Here is a 23,359-nt window from a genome sequence, read left to right as displayed (position 1 = left end):
ATCCATACCCAATCTGCTCAGCTATCTCATACTCTTGTCTGCTTTTAGGTGATGTTTGAAAACTCATCTCTTCAGGGAAGCCTACCCCGCCTCCACCTAATAACTGTATTTTTAGTATTTCTATCATCTCCCTCACAATTAATGCCTTTTGTATCACTTGCCCCTCCATTTAGATTGGGCCCTCCTATATTGAATTATATTTGAACGGTACTGCACAAACTGCTGGCACTATATAAATCCTGTATAATTTTTAGGGATGCACAGAAATTGCGGTCAAAACGTTTTGGCCAAAAATGGTAAGATGGCACCAAAAAAACATCCGTGGGCACCAGCTGCAAGCTTCGGTCTGTGTCCCCTCCGATCCCCACTCCTCTCCCCCACCAGAGCCGATCCAGCTGCCAGGACTCAGTGAGGAGGGCAGAACCTGTCAGGATGCCAAGCAGGGCAGTGTGGTAAGGAGAGCTTGGCTTCGGTAACAGGCGGGATGGGCAGAGCAGTCAGGATGGAGAGCAGAGCACAAACACTGAGCGATCAGAACTGACCACTCAGTATTTGTAAATAACTGAGGACATAGTAAGCTTACTATGTCCCCAGTTTTGAATGAACAGGAAGCACTATACCTCACTTTCAGTTCATTTTTGAATGGGGACTATAAATATTTACTATCTGCTCACTTTATGAATGAACAGAAAGCATCTCAGTACAGAGGCTTCCTGTCCATTCATGACTGGGTTGATAGTAAATATTTTTACTATCTCCAGATTGTGGATGGACAGGAAGCCTCTATACAGAGAGCTTCCTGTTCAATGAGTGCTGGGGCTGCAAAAAAATAATTACATTTATTTTTTAAAGGTTGGAAAAAAAAAGTAATTTTCAGTTTCTGTTTTGGCCTCACAAATTTAGAAATGTTGGTTTTCGGTCTAAAAATTTAATTTTGGTGCATCCCTATCTTGGCATTCAGAAAATATATAATGTTGGGGGGTTTTACGTCATTTTCAGGCCTAAAATGTGGAATATAACATGGGTGCAAAAAATTAAAAAAGGGCCTCAGTCATGAAGGGGTTAATAAAAATAATAATAACTTACTGCTTTCTGCAGGGAATCTATGAGGTTCTGTAGATCTATGTCATCACGATAAGCTTTGATGTTGTTTTCAAAAAATTCTTTGGCTCGGTCTCTCACCCAGTCTTGGAAAAGGAAGGCCAATACTGCTACAGCCAACTCCATGAAAAAGATGAGCACAATGGCACCACAGAACTGGAAGAAACATTAAAGACCTTATATCAGCATGAAGAGACAGTATAACAATAGCAGTTATGGTCAGAAGGGACAAAGAAAACAAAAAAGCCCTCATGTGCGTAGCACAGTAGAGTATTCTTAAAACATAAGGTATTCACCGGTCTCATTCACATATCCCAAAAATAATAGGGTTCCTGGATACAGGAATCTTCCCTGCCTCCTATTGTATTCTGACAGATGGAGCCTGTGGACGTCAGAATACCCAATCAGTGACTGCAACAAATTTCCACTTGATCTACAAATCAAGTTTCGTTAACCCAAATGGTACCAGCAGGGCCACCCATGATTTGAATTTAGATCAAGTCAGCAGGAAACAGACTAAATGTGATCATTATATGGAGCATCTTAAAACTGTATAACAAATTAGCTTTACCTCTGAGTAATCACTTTTTAATTAGCACCTCTATAGTATGTATTATGTTCCTTTCGACAGTGTCAGTGTAAAACCATTTTACCTCTTACCTGAGCTCAGTGCTGATAACAGACACTTAACAGATAACTGCCATACAATGAAGCTGCTGTCTAGCTTACATGAAAGAAGACTTTGTTCATTGAAGTACACACATAGAGAGACGCTAGATCTTCTATTATTAGTGTCCAGTGTTAGAAAGGACCCTTTCATTAGTTGAGTGGACTTGCTTTAGTGAGGCTGCTCATATATACCAGGACACCCCCTAAAGGAGGGAGTCTTGGAGAAACTCCAAATATACAAGAAGTAGTGAGAGCACCACACTATGGTATATACATATACACACATCACTAAGGATGTCCATAATCCCGTATATTTTCCCGTAAGAGCTCACTTAAATTATTTTTTTAAATGATCTACACTTTCAGCTGATACCACTAATGGTGGAAGTTCCAAATTTTTACTGCTATTACAGTCAAAAAAACACTTATGCTGTTTAAGATTAAACCGCTTCTTGTCCAACTTCATGCTGTGGCCAAGTGTCATCTTCAGAGTCCTTAGAATAAACAGCTTATTTCCTATACTGCAGTCCCCATTGGTAGATTTGTATATTGCAAATCACATACCCTCATCTCCAAGTTGAAATTAAACAAGTTCAAGTTCTGAAGTTGTTCCCCATAAAGTATGTCCTACACCCCCCTTATTAATTGTGGACCCGTGTTTTACAAATAGTAGCAGAATAACAGTTTTGCCTTTTGAGAAAATGAGCCATTTATCACTAACCTCTGGATTTGTTCCTGCAACAGGTTTTCTACCCATGTACATACAATTTCTTCAATGCCAATAGATCTTAATTTGACAATTAAGTGTTTGTGGAGTACTGTTATGAATGCTTTAGCAAAATCCAGATAAACTACATCCACTGGCCTTCCTCTATCTAAATTACTACTTACGTTCTTATAGAATGTTAATAGTTTAGTCTGAAAAGAACCGTTCTTCATAAATCCGTTCTGGTTGTTTCTTATTATACCATTATCGCAGACAAATTCCTGAATGTAGTCCCTAACCATGCCTTCCAATATCTTGCATACTTCTGTATGTCAGGGCTTGTGTATTGTATGATTTCAAATGTGGGTGGATGCAGCTCCATTTACATATTTACAACTATTATTACAATTTAAATGATTCCAGCCACATTGGAAATCTACAAGCCCAGGTGAAGGTGAATAATCGGAACACTTTCTTTCTACTCATTATTAAATAGGACATCACTTTGGACTTTTTTACCAATAGCCCCCATTCACACTAGTGTAGTACGTGAAAGTGTGCCAAATCATGCGATTTTGCACGCATTCAGTAAACATGTGAAAAATGAGTGTTGAGCTTGTGGTGCCATGCAAAGAAAAATGCAAAAAGAATGCACAGTTAAAAGCAGGCAAAGCTTGAAGCTCAAAAGGTGCATTAGCTTCTCCGATGCATTTGTGTTGCATTGGGCAACCCACTGAAATGAATGGGCTGCCCTATGTTCCCATAATGCAAAATGCAAAAAATCCAGAGGTGCGATGATGCGATTCGTAAGTGAATGGGGGCTTAGTGTCAGTTGTACGTTCCTCCAGTATTCCGTACAGAGTGTGCATTATGAGCCCTGAATTTCAGCATTTAGGCTAGGGTTGACACCAGCAATTTATTGCGCAGAATTAGCGGATTTTGTGTGATATCACCAAAACAGAGATTTGCATTCAAGTCAAAGGAAGTTGTTCACACCTTTGCAATTTGTCCCGCGGTAGAAATCTCCCGTCGCACAAAAAGGTGCTGGAGCTATTTTCGGGAGGTTGTCGCAGTTTGGATCCCAAAGACATCTCTATGCATTGCAAACTCTGCCACTATCTTAACAACTGTCAAGATAAGCTATCAGTCACATGAAACATGTACTGTAAGAAGGAGCAATACAGCAGCACTATTGTGTAACACTACAAAGCAAGAAGCAGAGCTTGAATAGGTAATGAGGAAATACTGCTGTTCTGTTTTATATCTATCTAAAAACACTGAAAATAATATAGATTTCATTTAATGTAATAGCTGGTTACATATTTGTTGTTATAAGAAAAAAATGAACAAAAAACAAAAACATTACTAAAGAAGTCTATAGCAGAAATATTAGGGGTTGATTATATAGGGCATATAGGATGGTGCTGACAAGCATAGGAATTTCCCATACTCAACAGCGTCATATAGGGGCACTTGTGCCGTGCGAACGCCATCGGCCTGGTGTATAGCTTTTATCAATGAACCCTTCATCGTGGTCTTGGTGGAAGATAACAAAAATAAAGGGTAGTTCCACTGCTTTGATTTCTTCTACAATGATCACTGGATCTGGTCACTGCAGACTCTGGCAAATGTAGAGACCAACTGAACTCTTTTAGAAAGTTGCACGACCATTTCAGGGTGAACCAAAATGATGGGCTTTCAAGGTCTTACTAGTAAGAATGCCCCACTACCACAATCCCAGCCTGTCACCTGCCAGTCATCTTCAGCTACCAACCGCTGCTGTCTGTAACAACAGCAATCTTGCAGCATCGTTCTGGCACCCCCACTGAGTCAGACCAACAGAACTGCATTTAACAAAGTTCATGCTTCCTGTACCCAAACAGTGACTGCAACTGATTGGATGCAGTCAGCATTCACCTGACAATTTTACACCTGGCTCCTTCGACAAAAAAGTAAAAATTCTATTAAAGCTTCTTGGAAGAATATCAGATATGTACAATGGAAATAACTGCAGGTGATGCAAGGGAGGTCAACTTACAAATTTCAGGAGGCAAATGTTTTCCCGGAGAGCTCCTACACATCCAGCAAAGCCCAGTGTAAACATAATGACCCCAACCACCAACACCAGCCATACTGGGTCAAATCCATGGAGTCGTGTCACCTTCGTTATGTCTGACAGTATCCCCTAAAAAGAAACAAGAGTGACAACTGAGTTACATACACCTGGTGTTTTCTTGAGAGGAAAACAAAATATGATTTTATAGATGTATTGCTATCATTCAGCAAACACTCCAATAATATACATACATAAAAAGCATCACGCTGCCATACCAATGATTTGGCTGCAAAGATTATTGAGCCTCTGACCCAGAACATGTACAGAGAAAAGGAATTCTGACACTTTCTGGCGCTTTACAGCTTACACGTACCAAGCCTGTGACATAAGCTGGCCAGAAAAATCAGTCGATTGAATCCAAACTGCCAGCTATGGTATTCAGCAGCCGTCTATGATATTTGAAAAATGTTCCGGAGGGCTTGGCAGCAAAAGGGTTAAAGTCTCCCTGTCAGCACAAGGTCATGTGTTTGTAAAGCATACCTTCAAAAAGACGACTAAATATACTTTTCCAGTACCAGTGGCCTGTATGTTAAAGAGCCCCCACTTCACTGCGCTCAAATACCTGTTTCCATTGCAGCTCGCTGTGGTTCCTCCCACCAACTCATACATCCTGTACATGAACAAATTAAATTGCATTTTTGTGATTTTTGTTTGTGCAAAAGATACCTATTTAACATGTCTGGGATTCCATTCAAGTAGCAGGTCTGGACAATATATTTCAGGGCTTTCAAATGAAATTGGATGACTCAATGATGCCAAGAACAAATGTTTAGATGAACAATTTCCTTGAACTGAGTGGGACCGGACAGCATGATTAGCAGATAAAGGCATCAAAATACATCATCACCAAAGTAAGAGTGCAATATTAGATATATTATTATTGATGTCCCTTAACAGGTTTACTTGATTTTTAGGGAGTTAGAAAGGAGAAAACACATAAATCTCCAAAACACCTACTGTATGTGGTAGGCTCAGCAAAGAACTTCCTGTCCTATAGCGCCTGGGGATGTAGAACAATAGGGATGATTACTATAAATACATGCATATCCTCTGTAAAGGAAGGATGTATTCAAAATACATTTATGTTGTATCTGTTAGGTCACTGACTATGTAAAATTATGTCTAGCCTTAGTTAACACCAGACAGAAGGAAAATAAAACATACATAAAGAAATACATCTGAATACTATAGATAGCATAATCCTCCCACATTAGCCAATATATTTAAAAGAGCTCAAGACAATTTTTATTTTCTTTTGGATAAAAGTAGAAGGGTTTAATATGTCATTATTTATTTAGTATGTGTCCCCATGGGGGAGATTTACCCTCTAATCCTCTAAGTCATGGGCATTCACTAAGACAAGAATAGAAGCTTCATAAAGTGTGGCCCAATTTTACTTGCTGATCCCAAAGGAAGGTCAGACTAGGTTCTAACCCATCCCCACTCTAGCCAAAACAACATTTTAGACTGGAGTTCCACTTTAGAAATATGTCGGCTGCCTTTTCTCATATCCTTCTGAAATTGCCAGTGGTCTGGATGTTAAGCTGTCACAATACAGTTCATCGATTAGACCTCTGGCTCTGCTCGCTACCACACAGTAGACACTGCTCTGCACAGAGTCGGCATAGCGGACCGGCCCTGGCTGCTGTGCGGGCCACATTACAAGGTCCGGCGGGCCGGATTCGGCCCGCGGGCCTTGTGTTTGCCACCCCTGTCCTATGGGGAACAAGCATGCATACTGGGAATTACGTAAAAGTGTCAAGTCCATTTTCACATACTTGTTCTGTGTCAGCAAATCCAATTTAGAGGGCTAGTATTAGAATCACACAATTAGCATTTTCATAAAGTGAACTTGGCAATGGCAAACCCCAGGTTTCTTCCATGACAAGTTTCCTTGAACAGCACTTTAAAGTATTCCACTGTAAGGAAATGTATCTTAACACTCTAACTACTGCTCCACAGGAGTTTGTCGGTAGGCTAGAAGCCAATACCAAAACGTACTTTTTGGGTTTGTTTTCCACCCCAAACATTTTAAGGGACATTATGATGAAGGTCCTTGAGTCTCAGAAAGTAATTACAGTGACCCTGTCACTATAGTAATGATTTGAAAAGAAGCCATACCTGTAAATGGAACCCTTCTTACCGTCCTCTGCTGAAGTCAGCGGGGAAATCTGTCAAGAATGTCAATATCTGTGGTACCCCACAGCTGTCACTGGTGCCTCCTGCTAATCTCCATGTCACAAGTATATCCTGTAACGGGTGGAGGTCAACAGGAGGTGTAGAGGACTCAGGAGATCGTCACTCCTGGAAGTGCAGCGCAGAACATTTTTCAATATTAGCACGGCATTTGGCTACGCAGGCAGCAGGAACGGTAAGTATTTTTTTTAGGCTTCTTATAGGTATGGCTAAATTTAGGTTCCTTACTATAGTGACAGGTACGCTTCAAGAGATTGCACAGAATACTCAGCAGACCATATGCCCATTTGGGGAATTAAAATATATCTCTCATTTTGGCTCTTTATTTTATTGTAGGTAACTCATATGACCTCTTCATGTTAACTTTCCCAGTCTATGCCCACAAGCACTTTCTGTGGAGAAGGTAGGAGCAGAGCAGGATGCTATTCAATAAAGGGGGACAAGATTTTTCCGCCCCATTTCGCTTACATTTAGCTACCCTGCATGATAAAGTTTAAAACACTAACAACTCCATTGAATGTAATCAGAAAGGAAAATACCCGAGCTTAATATGTGCCTGAGAGCTGGCCAAAATGGCCCCAAGAAGAGGCTACTAGCACTGCACATAGCCCCAGAGAAGACAGATGTCACCGTGTTACACAATGCACTATATGGCTCAGTCTTACCAGCCATAACTAGTAAACCATGAATCTCTACAGTATACAAAAAAGGATGTGCTGTTAAATGCCACATTTTCATTTGTAACAGTATACGAAACTACAAGCTCAACTTTAAATGAACTGCTGTCAACATTTAAAGTTGAGAATTAATGTAAATAAATAATTGGGACTTGTGGTGTTTATGAATCACAGAAAGGCAAGTAAAGATGGTAAAAAAGGATAAACCAGTATAAAATAAAAGAATCTACCTGAGATGAACTCGTGCTGACATTCTTACATTTCTCTGGAGAATTGCTGCAAGGAAGTGCTCTGCCTATGTGTGCAGTGACTATGTTGCTGTTGGGGGGCATTAAGGTGAACCTGTTGCTTTGCCCTGAATAGGCAAACCACAAGTTTATAAAAGGGATTATTTTGTCTCAAGTGCACAGCCAAACTTTTTTTGTTTGCTAAAGAGTTAGTAAAGCAGGTATCTTAAACTCAGATTAAATCTTACTAAATCTTTAGGGGGGGATGGGGAGGATTATGTCTCCTGAGAGCTGCACCAACTTCATTTAAAAGAAGGATTATACCACCTTGGAACATGAAGAACTCCAGGAAAAACTTTTATTAACCCCAGCAGTGGGGCTACCTTCACACTGCAAGGGTTAACTGCTCGTTTTTGTCTAGGTAAAAAAACAAACAAAAAAAAAAGCTATACTCAGCTGAACCGCAGAGCTGGCTTGTTCTTAGACCGGTCCTTCCAGCCTGTCTCCCCCTTTGCTGCAGCAGTCTAAGGTCCCCGAGTCATCACGTTCACGTCACAATGCTAAGGAACATTCCAATGCTGCAGCGTAAGAGACAGGCTGTGACAGCTAGCCGTCTTGGAGCTTCAGGTGAGTATAACTTTGTTATTCTTGAACCTAGACAAAAACAAGCACTTAACTCTTGCAGTGTGGGCGCAGCCCCAGTGCCGATACCGATTGGCCGGGAACTCCCAGTATCAGGAACCAGGGGATGGGTAATGACTCGCTGCCCGGCTTCCTCATTGGCCAGCTTCTCGGCCAATCAGGAAGCCGGGCGACATGTAATGAACCACCACCCGGCTTCCTGATTGGTCTAGAAGCTGTCCAATCAGGAGGCTGGGCAGCGGGTCATTAACTGCCCCCTGGCTTCCTGATTTGCCAGAAAGCCGGCTCCATGCTTCCTCGTCACCTGGTGACGAGAGCATGCACCTGGCTTCCCGAAAAAAAAAAATATTGGTACTTGATCCCGAAAAACTGGCATCAGTGCATCCCTTAAAAATATATATATTTTTAAGGGATGCCCATAAAACACCAGTTTGGCAGGCTTGGGTTAAAGCATCTCCCAGGTTTATAACATTATGTTTGTCCCAGATAGCAAGATTTTCCTTCACTTTGTGTGATCAGGAAGTGAGTAGATTTATGATCAGTTAAAAAAAAAACTGAGGTTCTAACCCTTCCCTACTTTTATCCCATAATAATATCAGTCATAACTGAAATGGAAACATAGCAGAAGAAAAGCAGGCTACACACTGGATTCCACTGGAATAGAGATCTCTATGACTAACCCCATAATTGGGTGAAATGCGTCAGTGTTGCAGTGCTTAGGCGGTACACCAGTGATGTAGTACAAGCTTCAATAATCTATTCCAGTGGCCAGCTTTTCTTCTTTTTGATTGGGCTCATATTGGAGTGAAGACATGCTCCAAGCGGCAAGCACCCGGCTCATTCCTTCCCTGAGCTGTGGAGGAGTGGTGCTGCTTTTGTGTATTCTCCTTAAAATGGAAAACATGTTGTAATATATCCACCAATTCTGGCTATACTGTAAAATCTTCTTGTAACACACTAGGACTATCATGCCACATCTGTTGTCCTTGGCCTTTTTGTGTAGACAAATGCGCTTATCACAGAAAAGTACTTACTTTCTCACTCCAAGCCCACAGGCCAATTCCTAGCAGAACCATTCCGGATAACTAAAAAGAGAACAAAAAAGAGATTATATACAGCTGGAACACTGTGTTCTGTTTTATTACCACAGCTGTTTATAAACACACAAATGACAAAACCACCCGTCCACACTCTTCACGGTACATGACGTCTTAACCATTTACCTACTATCTAGTATTGTCTGATGAGAATGTAATCATTAACAGCTCTTTCTTGTATGGGATGGCATCAGTATATCATCAGATCACATAGATATCAGTAGAAAATTTATGTAGAAAACTTTCTGTTGTTGGTGAAAAATTATCATTAAAACATTTGCATATTACCTGCCAATGAACATAATCAATACTGGTGAACCCAAAATAAAATGCCTTAACATCTATACACTAAATTAGACCAATACGTGTTAGGGTGCCTAAGGACAGAAGAGCCCTTCAGGCCTTATCAGAGAGTCCTCCAACACCTACAAGCCTCAGAGCTTTCTATGGCTGGAAATGTCATGCATATTAATGCAGAGAGTGGGAGATGAGCAGTGAAGGCAGACTTGGCCATGTCTGATTAATTTATGGTGCATTCACAGAGATCAGTCACAATAAATTGAGATGAATGGATTTCACATCTGTGTGCTTGGCAGAAGCTGATGGGAATTCCATTTGCCAGCCGCTTATGTTCACGAAGGTGCTGTACCACCTGTGCTGGCTCCATGGAGGCTTCCAAGAATGTCTGGCCATAAGCAAACCAGAGCATGATCTTACTGCATCTGAGGAATGATATTCTATTTAGGGGTATGTTAAAGCGATACTAAACACGGACACTCGCACAGATATGCAGTTCGGGTGAGCGTACGGCGGCGTACTCCTATAGAGAAAAGGCTGCAGCATGCAATCACACGCAGCACCTGTCCTTCCCGGGAACGGCCCGATATGGCCGTGCACGCCACACGGATCTGTACGGGTCGGATCTTAGTAATGTGAATGAGGCCTTAACAACAAAAATGGAGCTCACTTGTCCACCATTCAGCTGTAGAGCCTCAAATCATCTCTGAATTTGTGCTGACACTTCCTTCTGGAGGGTGGCTACTTTTGTTCCCCATGGTCCCTGTGTGTGTTGTAAAGTAGCCACTGCTACAAGCTCACTCTTGTGATAAACTACAATCTCATGTTTAGTTTACTAAATTCTATTGAAATTATAGTTTGTCATGGGAGTGAACTCGGAGCTGTGGCTACTTTATAACACACACACAGAGAAATAGCCCCCCTCCAGAAGGAGGGTCAGTGTCAGCACAAATCCCGAGTTGATTTGAGGATCTACAGCTGAGTGATGGAAAAGTGAGCTACATTTTTGTTGTTAATAGTTAACATCCATTTCAACCTTTGTAAGTGATAAGCATTTATTGTGGTAATGAAAAGGTGCAGTAATGATGTATACATGTGCACATTTTCAGCTTTCCTCATTTTTTTAAAATTAACTTTTTATTAGGCCTGAAGCCTAAAAATGTTCTCGACAGGAAAATCAGTAAGACACCAGGGTCGGATTGTAATTAGGCTGTAAACAGCTACCCCCCTCCATTTTATTCAATGTAATACGATCAGTAAACACCAGCTCTGCCTATGCACCCGATACACTGTCCAGAGGGGAATAGGGGGGATTGCCACTATGAATACTAATAAATTGGAGAACTCAAACAAAGCTTGCAAAACAGAGGCATTGCCATAAGAATATGAAGAGGAAAGCTAACAAAATATGTAAGTTGCTGTTTTCATATAGATCAACTGCATATTCCTAGTTCATGTGCACTCTGTTCATTGCTGGCATATGTTTTTGAAAAACACCTCTGCAAAAGGTAGAAATGGGCTTTAAGGTTCTTGAATGTATTTTTAAGATTTAACTCCTGAGTTTAGTGTCTATGTAAGGAGGAGGAAGAGAAGACATATGGGAGAGGAGTAATTAAAATTTCAGTTATTAATTCTAAAACAACAAGTTGTGGTGGTTATACATAATCTGTAAACTCTTGGAATAAAAATGTTTTATCTTGTATGTATGTGGCTGTACATTATCAACATGATTTTCAGTGTTTGATATATATTTTCTTTGTGGCCAGGAAACACTGATGTAAACCTCTAATGAGCTGCTACAGGTACAGAAATCCATTAATCCTCAATCTGCAGATTGGTTCAGCATATTGTAATATTGCCCTTTACACGTAAACAGCACTAGTACTGGATTGTCTCTAGAGTAGAACCCTACTTTCAACGCTCAGAGAAAGGAGATTACAAAATCTACTGACACCATTAGAAAGCATTGGTCTGATGGGACAGATAACTAGACTACTGTAATTGTAGTAAATAACCAGCTTCAGGCTGAGGAGCTGGCAAAGGAGAAGTGAGCACAGAGCTGATGAAATCTATGTATAGACATTGCACACAGGAAGAGGTAGGTAAGACGGACTAACCAACAAGCACCAGAGACGGAAAACCTGCAAGGACTGTGCAAGATGAAGAAAAAGCTATTATACTACAGCCTCAAAATAAATATAAAACAAAACAACACAATCTTGTAATATCGGCCAGCACAAGCAGCCATTCACTGCATAATGTTAACACTGTAATCTACTACCAACTCTTGTTTAAATAATAATATAATCATCATCATTCATCATTCTTATATAAAATATTATCTTTGAACATTTATTAGTAATCACTATTTACTTATAACAGTGTACTCTAAGCTGTGAAATCAAACATTCATTTAGTGCAAACTGCCATTCCATTATTTTCCCAATGTATTCACTTTTTTCCCTGTGACAATGTGTCTGCCAGGTTGTCATAAATAAAACATATTTGGGGTTGACAGTCCTCAGCTTCCTTCCCTTTCCAGTTTTTTTTTTGGGGGGGGGAAAAGCATCTACCGTATATACTCGAGTATAAGCCGAGATTTTCAGTCGGCTTATATTCCGGACGGCTTATACTCGAGTATATACGGTATTAACTGTTTCTTATGCTAAAAACTGCAACATAGTATTTCCAAGAATGTATGCAGGTTATTTAAGGCACAAAGCAAATACACTACAAAGCCAAAAGTATTGGGACACCTGCCTTTACACACATGAACTTTAATGGCATCCCAGTCTTAGTCCGTAGGGTTCAATATTGAGTTGGCCCACCCTTTGCCGCTATAACAGCTTCAACTCTTTCGGGAAGGCTGTCCACAAGGTTTAGGAGTGCGTCTATGGGAATGTTTGACCATTCTTCCAGAAGCGCGTTTGAGACGTCAGGTACTGATGTTGGACGAGAAGGCCTGGCTCGCAGTCTCCACTCTAATTCATCCCAAAGGTGTTCTATCGGGTTGAGGTCAGGACTCTGTGCAGACCAGTCAAGTTTCTCCAGTGCTTTGTGCACTGGTGCGCAGTCATGTTGGAACAGGAAGGGGCCATCCCTAAACTGTTCCCAGAAAGTTGGGAGCATGAAATTGTCCAAAATGTCTTGGTATGCTGATGCCTTAAGAGTTCCCTTCACTGAAACTATGGGGCCAAGCCCAACCCCTGAAAAACAACCCCACACCATAATCCCCCCTCCACCAAACTTTACACTGGGCACAATGCAGTCAGGCAAGTACCGGTCTCCTGGCAACTGCCAGACTCAGACACATCCATCGGATTGCCAGACAGAGAAGCGTGATTCGTCACTCCAGAGAACACGTCTACACTTCTCTAGAGTCCAGTGGTGGCGTGCTTTACACCACTGCATCCGATGCTTTGCATCGGATGCAGTGGTGATGTAAGGCTTGGATGCAGCTGCTAAGCCATGGAAACCAATTCCATGAAGTTCTCTACACACTGTTGTTGTACCAATCTGAAGGCCACATGAAGATTGGAGGTCTGTAGCTATTGATTCTGCAGACAGTTGGCGACTTCTGCGCACTGTACTCATCAGCATGCGCTCACCCCGCTCTGTCATTTTACGCGGCCTACCACTTCGTGGCTGAGTTGCTGTTGTTCCCAGTTGCTTCCACTTTGTTATAATACCACTAACAGTTGACAGTGGAATATTTAGTAGCAAGGAAATTTCACGGATGGACTTATTGCACAGGTGGCAACCTATCATGGTACCACGCTTCAATTCACTGAGCTCCTGAGAGCGACACATTCTTTCACAAATTTGTAGAAGCAGTCTGCATGCCTAGGTGCTTGATTTTATACACCTGTGGCCATGGAGGCGATTGGAACCCCTGAATCCAATGATTTGGAGGGGTGTCCCAATACTTTTGGCAATAAAGTGTATGTGCCTATTCATGAAGGAAGGCATGCAAGGTTGCATTTTCTGAAGGAGAGCAGAGATCAGACAATAGTGTGGATACTAGGCAGAGATTTAAAAAAAATGGAGAGACTGAAGGACATGCAGAAAGGAGGAGAAGATTGTTGAGCAGGCATAGTGAAAGAAGGCAGATAGAGAAGGCGAAGAGTGGGTAATGTGTTCAATGAAGAAGAAATACAGAGACTGAGGGGGTTGCCACAGAGCAGGAGATCAGTATTAACCAAAGAGTAGGAGAACACAGGAGGACAGACTTAAAATTTCAAAGAGGAGAAGGAAGACAATAGATACAGGGTGCAGAGATGAGGGACTAGAGTGGAGACTAAAGAGAAGCAATGCAAAGCAGGAAAGAATGGAGGAGGAAAAGGAAAAGAGCAAGCACTAGCTGCAAAGGAGGAGAAAGAGGGCAGCCCAGAGATGGCATTGTGTTTGTGAGAGTGTTCCGTGGACTGTGCACACACACACATATAAGTGGGTCAACAGGTTGGCATGGCTCTGTTTGCTTGGCAGTTTGGAACCAGTGGCGGTCCTTGTGTGCAGCTGTGGTTCTAGTTAATATTTTATTCCGTAAAAGAGATTTGCAAATTTACAGCAATTGAACCAGACTTACTTCTCACCGGTTACCACAAACAGTGTAATCATTCTTGTTTTAGAGCTGAAAAAAAAGCCTCAGCCTGGGCAGGGAAGGATAGGTGTACTGAAAATAGTGTCTGTGTGCATTTTATGAGCCTTGCCTTTAGTGTGCAACCCAGGCACATGCCAGAAACAGCTATAACCTCAACTGCTTAGCAGTTTGGCCCCAGTGGAAGAAGTCCTTTTGTAGAACTGCAGTTCCAGAGTGCATCTTCACCATAACGCAGCCTCAGCTAACTCCGCTAGCTCCCAGCCAATGACCAGGGTGCATGCTCACCCTTTTCCTTAGCTAGATAGGCTCGACCTGTGGCTCCATATACTATTTACAGCTGTCTGTCCCTGATATGTATGGGACATTGAAATCCAGGACTTATAAGTATCATAGCCACGCTAGGCCAGTGCTTCTAGATTCAGTAAGCTTAACCTGCAGGTCAGTGTGTTAATGTGTACCGCTTTTGTCTGCACAATATTGGGAGTGAGTCATTTTCTGCACAAAAGAAAAGATCTGACTCTCATTTGAGTCAGTCTCTTACAAACTGGCTGCCTAGAAAACATTATTAAAATATAAAGAGGGGAATTTATCACAGTATACAGTTTTCCTAACCACAATGTCTTCAAATCTGTTGCAACCAATCAGCTTCTCTCTTTTATTTCTAAAGCTTAACTGAACAAACTGAAGAGAGAAGCTGATTGGTTGCATGGTCAACTGTTCCAGATTCTGTCTGCTCCAGTGTGGATAAATTCACCTCTCTGCGTTTGTTTGTGCTACCTGAACTTGAATGATAATGTTCTGCTTTCGGCAGCACATTTGGATCACAGGATAACAAACTTGGTTATCCAACACACAGTATACATTTTCTATACATTTGTATATGCTAAACTTACCCAAAATATGATGTTGTAGCTAAACAGCAGGTACTTGTAACAGCAGCTGACCTCCGCAGTGCTATACCGATAGTAATGCATCTTGCCAGCAGGAAAGATCTTCTAAGGAAACAAAAAATACAAGCAATAAGACCTGTGTATGAAAAAATATCTCCAAAAACCATGAAGAAGTGTTTGTAAACACCAAATCCATTTTTCAGTATGTTTGATACCGTTGTATACAGTCTCACGGTATACAGTTTTCCTAACCAAATTTTCTTCAAATCTGTTGCAAAGTTTAATTAATGGAAATGCCCAATGATAGACCACATGGGCAGTCCAGCAGCCAGGTGAGGTTTATCCAGGCCTGCATTAACTGTAAAGAAAGCAGATTTATACATGCCAGTCCATCGGCCCATTTGCAAAACTTCACCCTGTAGAGCTTGCAGAGCTAATCCAATTTGACACCTCAGGCTGGTTCCACAGCAGTTTTCCCACTGTGGTTCTTCCTGTTGACCTCTGCAGGACACAGTAGTATAGTTACTAGGGATGCAACAAAATTTCGGCTGCTGAGAAATTTTAGTCCAAAATAGTACTTTTGTGCAAAATGCCGAAAGTACCATAAGGGCCAGAAATGCGGCCGGAAATTCTGTGCATCCCTAACATCTCTCCTCCCCGCTGGGTGCTGGCCTGTGTCCCATCCGATCACCGCTGCTCTTCCCTGCACGGGTCGGCAGAGGCAGCAGGGATCCGAGGAGACAAAGACCGGCGTCCAGCGGGGAGGAGATAAGGTTTCAGTAGGCCGAGCGGGAAGGAGACAGTCCAGGATGCCGAGTGGGGCAGTACAGGGCAGAGACAGCTGTCACAGGAACCGAGCTCTCCTCCTACACCGCTCGGGTTCTGTGACAGGAGGAGAGTCAGGATACTAATCAGTGCGGGGGAGGGGTCAGATGTCATAGGAGACCGATCTCTCCTCCCGCACTGCCCCGCTGAGCCTCCTGTGACAGCGAGTCAGGATGGAGAGCGGAGTACAAACACTCAGCGATCAGCTGATTACTGTGTGTTTGTAAATAACTGTAGGTATAGTACGCTTACTGTGTCCCCAGTTATGATGGAACAGGAAATGCTCTACATCACTTCCTGTTAATTCATGATTGTGGACATAGTAACTGATACTATCTCCACAGTTTATGAATGGGCAGGAGCACTCAGTAGTGAGGCTTCCCGTTCATTCATAATAGCGGCTGCAGAATAAGAGATTGAGCACTCTGTGTTTTCTTAATCTCTTTTTGGTGCATCTCCAGTAGTTACTGCAGGACACAGCAATGATGTAATGGTCAGCGGGAATAACCATGGTGTTCAATGGAGGACATGCTATTCCACCCCCCCAGAAATGCAGAATAGAATTGATGTCAAGAGCTCTTTACAGGGTAATGCATTTCAAATTTAGTTGACTCCCTGACAGGGTCACATAAAGAAAACTGTATAAATAAAGTAAAGCTTGTAACATACTTAAAAACAGATTTTGAGTTTACATACACTTTAAATTGGTTACGTACTAGTTCTTCATCAAAGGAACCCTCTACTGAGAAAATATTTAGGTTGCCAATGCTGGCCTCTTTATTTGCAAAAAGTAGTTGACTTGTGGTTATTCTCTACAGGTTTGCTTTAGTAATATGGTTTTATTAGCGGTTTCTCAGTCATAGCCATGTAACAGACAGTAAAAAAAACAAAAAACTAAAAAAGACAATTGTGAGAAAACGTGGGTGCATGATAGAGCCGGCATACTAATTATACTTGTCTTCAATGTGAACTTGAAATCTACTAGAGAATGTTGACCCTTCTCTGACATGACTCCACCCTTCTGTTTGGCCTTGTGCCTGCCTGATAGCTGTACAACAAAAGAGGAAGTGTCTGTGAAATTACATTGGTTGCAGAATGAAGCATTCTTTGTCGCTTCAACTTCCATGAAGTAAATGACAGAGAAAAGACTTTTCAAGAGTAATGCAGTGAGCGACCGATGGGGTCCACCCGAAGAACTGCTAGGCGGATCCAATCGGAGTGGCCGTGTGAAAGGGGCCTAAGTAGGAAATTATATACAATAGTTTTCTCTCTTTTTTTAAGGATTTTTTTTCCCCTTTTTTGTTTATCTGGTGATCCTGTCAGTAACATACTTCCTGTCCCCGGGGGAGCAATGCTTACTCACTAGGCTGTATCTATACAAAAGCAGTGTTGTCATCTTAGGACAGGAAGTCTATCATGACTACAGAGCACCACCACCTCTCCTTACCTCCATAACAAAGAGGAGGAGCTTTGTGCTTTACAGTGCTGAACTAGACAGGGCTATTAACACTGCTTGACATTTCAGTGCAGCACAGGAAGTTATAAAAGACAAATAAGAGTGCAATGTTAGAGTTGACATACATTTAATTAAAGCAGGCATCCCATAATGAGCAAGTAATAGAACTCTTCACAACCAGGGCTGCAACCAACTAATCAATAATAATCGATAATGAAAATAGTTGTCAACTATTCTCATTATCGATTAGTTGTTGGATCCCCTAGCTCTCTCCTCCACGCTGGGAGGAGGGCACAGTAAGCAGTGGCAATAGCCAGCCGGCTATTGCAATTTGAAATGGCCAATAGCAGGCTGGCTATTGCAGCAGCCCACTACCTGCTATATTTACATTGAGCTGCCATCTGTGGAATCTTGCCACCGGTAGATGTCATTCCCTGGCTGAAGCTATTCAAGCGCCATGAGCTTACAATACTATTTTTTAAGGGGAAAAAAAAAAGAATAAAAGGGTGGGAAAAAAAGTCATTTTCAGTTTTGGCCTGACAAATTTTGCTGCGGGACGTGCGTTGCAGTGTTATTAATTTCAATGACACCCCAAACGCGCATCCCACTCACAGTGTGATCGCCTGCACTGGAACGCACGGTACCGCAATGCTGTGCGTTCCAGTACAATGCGGTTGCAAAAAATTGTGCATGCAGTTTTATTCTGAATAAAACTTTACGTTTGTAACACTGCATTTGCGTATTTTATTAAACTAAGGATGGTATTTAATGTTTTTTATCCAATCAAAAAAATAATCTGCCAACTAATTCATAAAGAAAATAATTAGTTGCAGCCCTATTCACAACTTTGCCCAAGTGCAAAAGAAGTTTTCTTCAAATCCAGATCTCTATAGATCAATAACATCATAGGACTACTACACAAAATACAGATATCGTTTTGAAATGCCTTTTTTTTTTTTACAAAAAGAGAACCCATTAAAATTAATAGAATGACTAAAATTTTCACTGGTAACTGCTTCTACATGTTGAAAAGGTCAATTAAGAATAAAAGAGTTAAGAAACATTCCGAGCTTTAGAGTTCCTGAACAAAACATAGCTACAAAGAAAGCGTTCTCCCAGTTTCCTGCAGGGAAACAAGAGAATATAATACGAGCACCGCACTGGGTCTCTTCTATTGAAGGGAGTACAAAGAATTCCCAAAGGTTTACTCGCTCTACCTTCACTCTACGCCACTGCAGTACTGAACATAAGCACAATGGTAGACTTTGTGAACTGGTAGACCTAGGGATATTCTGCATAATAAGTCCTGATCGATCTGAACAGCGATCAATATTCACTTGAATCCAAGTCCTAAAAGTACATCTCACAAAGCTTGACACATGAATGCAGTAAAAGTATATTTATTTGAGATAAAAGGCAGCACTATAGAATGTCAAACAGCTTCCAGCAATAGCATAACAGAAAAAGCAACAACGATGACAGCCAATGGGGGGCATTTGCAACAAACTGCAAAGAAACTGCATTGGAAAAAAGACGTACAATGTGTCGAATTTGGTGCAGAAACATACAGTGGGACAAAAAAATATTTAGTCAGCCACCAATTGTGCAAGTTCTCCCACTTAAAAAGATGAGAGAGGCCTGTAATTGGCATCATAGGTAGACCTCAACTATGAGAGACAAAATGAGAAAACAAATCCAGACAAATCACATCGGCTGATTTGGAACGAATTTATTTGCAAATTATGGTGGAAAATAAGTATTTGGTCACCTACAAACAAGCAAGAGTTCTGGCTCTCACAGACCTGTACCTTCTTCTTTAAGAGGCTCCTCTGTCCTGCACTCATTACCTGTATCAATGGCACCTGTTTGACCATGTTATCAGTATAAAAGACACCTGTCCACACTTTGATATTGACCAAATACTTATTTTCCACCATAATTTGCAAATAAATGTGTTCCAAATCAGTCAATGTGATTTTTCTGGATTTGTTTTCTCATTTTGCAGAAATCTAAAAATTGCTCTAATCTATAAGGGGTATACAGGTGCCAGAGCTGAAATTTTAAAAAAACAAACCAATAAATGTATTTTAAATGCAACTGCGATTTCAAATTCTTTCAACAGCACTCAAGACAGAGATAAGAAGGAGCAGAACATGGAGCCAATTGAAAAAAAAAAAATACACACACACACACTATATTACCAAAAGTATTGGGACGCCTGCCTTTACACGCACATGAATTTGAATGGCGTCTCAGTCTTAGCCTGTAGGGTTCAATATTGAGTTGGCCCACCCTATGCAGCTATAACAGCTTCAACTCTTCTGGGAAGTCCGTCCACCAGGTTTAGGAGTGTGTCTAGAAGCACATTTGTGAGGTCAGGTACTGATGTTGAACGAGAAGGCCTGGCTCGCAGTCTCTGCTCTAATTCATCCCAAAGGTGGTCTATCGGGTTGAGGTCAGGACTCTGTGCAGGCCAGTCAAGTTCCTCCCCCCAAAACTTGCTCATCCGTGTATCCTTTGCTTTGTGCACTGGGGCGCAGTCATGTTGGAACAGGATGGGGCCATCCCTAAACTGTTCCCAGGGGAGCATGAAATTGTCCAAAATGTCTTGGTATGCTGGTGCTTTAAGAGCTCCCTTTACTGGAACCAAGGGGCCAAACCCAACCACTGAAAAAAACACCCCACACCATAATCCCCCCTCCACCAAACTTTACACTTGGCACAATGCAGTCAGGCAAGTATCGTTCTCCTGGCAACTGCCAGACCCAGACACATCCATCGGATTGCCAGACAGAGAAGCATGATTCGTCACTCCAGAGAACACGTCTCCACTTCTCTAGAGTCCAGTGGTGGCGTGCTTTACACCACTGCACCCAACGCTTTGCATTGCACTTGGTGATGTAAGGCTTGGATGCAGCTGCTCGGCCATGGAAACCCATTCCATGGAGCTCTCTATGCACAGTTGTTGTACCAATCTGAAGGCCACACAAACTTTGGAGGTCTGTAGCTATTGACTCTGCAGACAGTCGGCGACTTCAGCATGCGCTGTCCCCGCTCTTTCATTTTTACGTGGCCTACCACTTGTTGGCTGAGTTGCTGCTATTCCCAGTTCTTTCTGGCATTTTTTTTCTTGCCAAATGTGGCTATATAATCCCATGGTGACAGATATTTGAAATGAGAACTGCAGGTTAACTGAAGAGCAGGACAAATGTTGAAACTAGAGATGCACCGAAATTGATTTTTTTAGATTGAAACCGAAAATAATTTTGTTTGCCAGTCCGAAACCGAAAATGAAATTTTTTTTCCACCAAACTTTTTACATTTTTTTTTTTTTACATTATTGTAACTTTACTGTCAGGGGCTCTGGGGAAATATTAGGGATCTAAACGGACCCCTGATATTTCCCTTTTAAAATAGAAAAAGAGATTGAGGACACAGAGTCCACAATCTCTTATTCTGCAGCCCCTGTTATAAATGAACAGCAAGACTATACTGAGTGCTCCTGTCCATTCATAAACTGTGGAGATAGTATTGGTTACTATGTCCACAATCATGAATGAACAGGAAGTGATGTAGAGCATTTCCTGTTCATTCAACTGGGGACACAGTAAGCATACTATGTCAATTATTTACAAACAATCAGCGATTAGCTGATCGCTGAGTGTTTTTTCTCTGCTCTCCATCCTGACTCCGTCAGTGCGGGAGGAGAGATCGGTCTCCTGTGACAGCTGACCCCTCTCCTACACCACTCAGCATCCTGACTCTCCGCCTGTCACAGGACCCAAGCGGTGTGGGAGGAGAGCTTGGCTCTTGTGACAGCCGTCTCCCTCCTTGGCTCCTGTGACAGCCGTCTCCCCGCCTTCCTTAGCCGTCACCTCCCCACTCGGCCTCTTGAAACCTTCCTTCCTACGCTCTGAATGCCAGTCTCTGTCCCCTCAAATCCTCGCTGCCTCTACCGACACGGGCAGGGGAGAGCAGGGGATCGGACAGGACACAGGCCGGCACCCAGCGGGGAGGAGGGAAGTTAGGAATCACCGAATTTACGGCCGTTATGGTACTTTCCGCATTTTACCCAAAGTACCATTTGAGCCGAAATGTTTCGGCATCTGAAATTTCGGTGCATCCCTAGGTGAAACCACTAAAAAGCAGCTAATTATTGCTTCATACTGTGTCTGTACAGACCGTGGCCATAGGTCCACAGTGAACAACTCCTAATAGGTGGATGCCCCGTACCAATATAGAAACAAAGCAATGTTTACTGGCAACAGACCATTGGTTATAGGCAGTACTGGGAAAACAGTGGAAGAGTGAACAACTCATCACACCATTTTACTTGTTTATGCTGTTCGGACGTCACATCTTTGTGCATTGTCCTTAGAAACAAGCATTTTCTGGCATCAACTACCCCATGGTTTCTGGCTGTGGCAGAACCTCATAATATATATTATTTGTGGAGAGTAGGTCACAGGAGCGATGATTCAGTTGTATGGCACTTAAACTAAAGGTGAATCAGTAGACTACCTGTCTTTGCAAGATAGATTTAACTACTTCACAGCTTAAGTAATTTATCACACGTCTGTTATTTGTGCCCCTCCTCTCCAGAACCATACACTGGTACATTTTTCCTACAAACATTCATAACTCATCAGAACATTTGATAAAGCCATCAGAGAACTGACGATTGTTGTTTGAAATTCCAATTGCTTTAAACAGTCAATTTTGGAATGGAGTTTCCTCAACAAAAACCACATCTCCTGTTCATCATTTGTTTGGGAAAGATTTCCCAACCTGCTTATTTTTTTGTCACTGCAGTTGAAAATGAATGTCAATTTGACATGTTTACCCCCCACAAGAAAAGAAACTGGTGTATGCCACAGTACACACTGAACAAGGCTCCATATACTTTTGGAGCGGATCTTGCCGCGATTCTAGCTTGCTCAATGCAAGCATTTGCGCAATAACGCGTGATATCGTGCAAAATGCAGATCGCGCAAACGCGCGATTTGCGAATCGCTCAATGTGAAAGAGTAAAGCAAATACACCGGCGCAGTACAGCGCAATACACTGAAATCATTTGAAACATGAAGGCCTGGACGTTCCTCTAACTGCTGAGCACCGAGTTATTCAGAAAGGTCAGGGTTTGGGTATCATACCGTACCCCAATAAACTATCAATTAAAACTAGGTGTTATTTTAGTTCATCTCATGATTGCCTTCTTTCTCCTCTGCAGAAATCATCTGCTTGTGAAACCAGACCACTAACTGTGAAATGTGAAGAAAAGCTGAGGCAGCACCTTCCCAAGAAACAGGAAGTCCATATCAGCATCTCAGAAATTAGGTCAGCGGTTAAAAAGAAACTCCATAAACACCTATGGGAGACATTGCCCTTCCCACAAAGCAATTGGCTACATTTAGAAAGCTTTAAACACAAGGATAAGAATCCTCATTTTAGTCATGTGACTGCAATTTTAAAATCTTATTGGATTCAACTTAAAAAATATTGTTACTTTTTTTGAAGATAAAGATCCTAATATTTGTGCTTTAAGCTAGCCATACACCAGTAGAATGTTACTCCAAAATGTTGGTTTTAGAAACAATCGTTCCAGAGGCCTAACTAGAAATCACAGGGCCCCATAGCAAAATTTTATATGGGGCCCTGTGATTTCTAGTTACGCCCACCTGATATCCCAAACAGCCCACCTGAGAGTGACCCTGCAGAGCCCACCATAGAGTCTATATGGTGGGCTCTGCAGGGTCTCAGGTGGGCTGGTCAAACTCTCTTACCTGTCAGTCCCGATCCTCTGTCCGCCTCCTCCACGGTCGCTGGCGGGCCCCTCCTCCTCCGTCACCGGGCCCTGCCT

General features: G+C 42.0%; 1 protein-coding gene across 1 annotated transcript in view; it reads right to left on the bottom strand.

Moving 5' to 3' along the window:
• Positions 1 to 23,359, bottom strand: part of TSPAN14 (tetraspanin 14) — a 45,308-nt gene that overhangs the window by 9,437 nt on the left and 12,512 nt on the right. Inside the window, exons 2-5 of the mRNA XM_018555924.1 lie at positions 15,222 to 15,323; positions 9,369 to 9,419; positions 4,515 to 4,661; positions 1,087 to 1,257 (exon numbers count right to left, since the gene is read on the bottom strand). Coding sequence (XP_018411426.1) covers positions 1,087 to 1,257; positions 4,515 to 4,661; positions 9,369 to 9,419; positions 15,222 to 15,302 — 450 coding nt within the window. The 5' untranslated portion in view covers positions 15,303 to 15,323. The remainder of the gene's footprint in view (positions 1 to 1,086; positions 1,258 to 4,514; positions 4,662 to 9,368; positions 9,420 to 15,221; positions 15,324 to 23,359) is intronic.

Source organism: Nanorana parkeri, unplaced genomic scaffold (assembly GCF_000935625.1).
Source record: "Nanorana parkeri isolate BGI_ZX_2015 unplaced genomic scaffold, ASM93562v1 scaffold218, whole genome shotgun sequence".
In the NCBI taxonomy this organism is placed as follows: domain Eukaryota; kingdom Metazoa; phylum Chordata; class Amphibia; order Anura; family Dicroglossidae; genus Nanorana; species Nanorana parkeri.
This window is presented reverse-complemented; position numbering and strand designations above follow the sequence as displayed.